Below are 2,835 nucleotides of genomic sequence, written 5' to 3'. Positions count from 1 at the left end.
GAAGGTTACAACGTAAGGGGAACATTAGCAGAACGTTCTCTAAAGGTTACAACGTTAGGGGAACGTTCTCTGAAGGTTACAACGTAAGGGGAACATTAGCAGAACGTTCTCTAAAGGTTACAACGTTAGGGGAACGTTCTCTGAAGGTTACAACGTAAGGGGAACATTAAGGGAACATTCTCTAAAGGTTACAACGTTATGGGAACGTTCTCTAAAGGTTGCAACATTAGGGGAACATTAAGGGAACATTCTCTAAAGGTTGCAACGTTATGGGAACGTTCTCTAAAGGTTGCAACATTAGGGGAACATTAAGGGAACATTCTCTAAAGGTTACAACGTTATGGGAACGTTCTCTAAAGGTTGCAACATTAGGGGAACATTAAGGGAACATTCTCTAAAGGTTACAACGTTATGGGAACGTTCTCTAAAGGTTGCAACGTTAGGGTAACATTAGGGGAACCTTCTGAGAACGTTTGATGTAACCAAAAACTTAACTAAACCAACTTTCTTATGCAACCAAAACACAACCAAAACCTAACCAAACCTAACCTTCAGGAAACGTTCCCAGAACGTTCTGGGAACCAAACATTGTTACCTGGGGGATCATGTGACTTTGTACTCTGGTTACCCATAACCAAGAGTGGAAGTAGGCTACTCCTTGGTCTCCTATTTGTGTAAATCTAAAAACAAGCATGCTGCCGCAGCAGGAATATGTGACGTCACGGCCCCTCTTTCTTGTTTTCCTTTGAGGATGAACTGGAATCCCTCAGCAGGGTCTCTGAACGACTCGTCTAGGTCCAGGTCTAACATGTAGCCCATACCTTATTTATTTGCTGTCTGTGGTGCTGATGCTGCGCGCTCCTGAGCCAGAGAAAAACCTCCTCGGGAGGGTGAGGACCAATCAGAGCGCTCAACACACTTCACCATCCCATCTCTCTCTCTGCAGAGCAGCCGGCGCTTGTCCCCCTCGTCCTCAACTCTCCCTCTCTCCCTCTCTCCCTCTCTCCCTCTCTCCCTCTCTTCCTCCTGCCGCTGACAGGAAGATGGTACCGTGCACAGAGTGTCCTCCACGCGAACCGAAGGCGTCCCTCACCGACTCGCTGCGGGACTTCTGAACCCGACCATGCCGTGCTACGCCAGGTTTCTGTTCTTGCTTCTGTGTCTGATCCTGCTCGGGGAGTGCAGGAAGCACAAAAGTAGGAAAAAGCGCTGGTCCGCGCCGGCGGAGAACCACAAGCCAGGCACGTAAGTACCGACAAACTTTCTTAATTTTTTGTAAGATGAGAACTCCCTGGACACATATCCTGCAGGAGAGCAGGGGAAATCACTTGAGCTTTTTTTTAGCCCTCGTCATGGGCTAACAGGTGAGTTCTTAGAGGTACACTGTACCTCTGAGTCTCTAAGAACTCACATTAACGCGACTCTGTGCAGTCGACCAATTCTGATGGTCTGATTCCGATCGACCAAAAACACTTGTATCAATCGGTGTTTGGTTGTTAGATATCGACTTTAGACTTGAGGCAGAGCAGCAGCTTTACAGATTTGCCCTTCACTTCATTCCTAACATAAAGAATGACAACATGTACATGCAATCTGATTAAAACCCATTCACACCAATTTCCGGCCTAAATCATTCTGTGAGGTGATTGGTTGGGGTGTAGATTGATTGGTTGATTGGTTGATTGGTTGATTAATTGATTGGTTTTATTAGACCATTTCATTATAAGATGCGATACAGCCTTGCACCACTTGTCTTGTCTTCCCTTTGACCATGAACCTGTTGTCCACCCTGGTCAAAAGTGAATTATTGTTGCTTTTTTCAGCATTTTTGGGCTCTTTTTTACCCCCTGCGGTCCCTTGGACTCACTCAGCTAGGGGACTACTCAAATTCAGCCAGCGCAGGCCCCAGCTCCGGGGCCCGGGTCCCCGTCTGCCTGGAGTACGGCGGGGGGGCCGCTGTGTGCGCTAGCTAGCTAGTTAATTCTTGGGCTGTTGCTTTGGTTTAAATCTGTGAGAACCCATGCGCTATTCATTTGAATAAATCAGCTGGAAATAAAAAAAAATGCTTGGAAATAAATGTGTCATTAGGAAATAAAAATCCCTTGTATAAAAAAATATGGAATTATTAAATAATCATTTATTAAACTATGTTGATTAATTTCTATTATACAGTATATACACATACTTTTTTACATGTATTGCCTTATTTATTTGGTGGGGATTTATTTCATAGGCATATTTATTTATGTATTAATGTATTAAATGACATCTCCATGGTAACAAGCAATGCTTTATTCCATTTCTAACTGTGACACGTGTCCGTTGTCTTTCAGTTATCTCGAGATCAGTTCATCTGATCCAGCGGTGAAATGTAACTAAGTACATTTACAAGTGCTGTACTTAAGTACAAATGTTAAGGTACTTGTACTTTACTCAAGTCTTTACTGACACTTTCTACTTCTACACTACTACATTTCAGAGAGAAATATTCTACTTTTTACTCTCTGACAGCTTTAGTTACTAGTTGCCTCTTTTGCTTTGGTTTAGAATATAGATCTATTTCGGAAGGGCGGGCCAAATCTGAGGCCTCAGGGTGAAAGCGAACCAAGCACGTGATGACTAAGCTTGAGTTACTAGTCTTAGGTCTAGTTACTAGTTACTCATAGTACTTAGTTCACTTTAGTTACTTAGTTACTTATAGTTAACTAGTACTTTAGTTACTCCACCATTCATCTGACAGCTTGTAGTTACTAGTTAACTTAAGTTACTAGTTACTTTAGTTACTAGTACTTAAGTTACTAGTTACTTTAGTTACCCACACAATCAATGACAGCG

General features: G+C 43.0%; 1 protein-coding gene and 1 long non-coding RNA gene across 2 annotated transcripts in view; both read left to right on the top strand.

Annotated features, from left to right (window-relative positions):
- Nucleotides 1-30: 30 nt before the first annotated feature.
- On the top strand, nucleotides 31-484 carry LOC116706479 (uncharacterized). Its single transcript, XR_004336248.1, has 3 exons — nucleotides 31-75; nucleotides 117-217; nucleotides 259-484. It is a non-coding gene; the product is annotated as an uncharacterized LOC116706479 (long non-coding RNA).
- Nucleotides 485-976: 492 nt separating this feature from the next.
- LOC116706578 (gamma-aminobutyric acid receptor subunit rho-2) overlaps nucleotides 977-2,835 on the top strand; it is a gene marked incomplete at its 3' end in the record, with an annotated part of 39,333 nt that continues 37,474 nt past the window's right edge. The window contains 1 exon segment of the mRNA XM_032543503.1: nucleotides 977-1,245. Within this exon segment, the coding sequence (XP_032399394.1) occupies nucleotides 1,124-1,245 (122 nt within the window).

This window comes from Etheostoma spectabile, chromosome 18 (genome assembly GCF_008692095.1).
Source record: "Etheostoma spectabile isolate EspeVRDwgs_2016 chromosome 18, UIUC_Espe_1.0, whole genome shotgun sequence".
NCBI lineage: Eukaryota > Metazoa > Chordata > Actinopteri > Perciformes > Percidae > Etheostoma > Etheostoma spectabile.
Note: the sequence above shows the minus strand (reverse complement) of the source record. Positions and strands in the feature narration are given on the sequence as shown.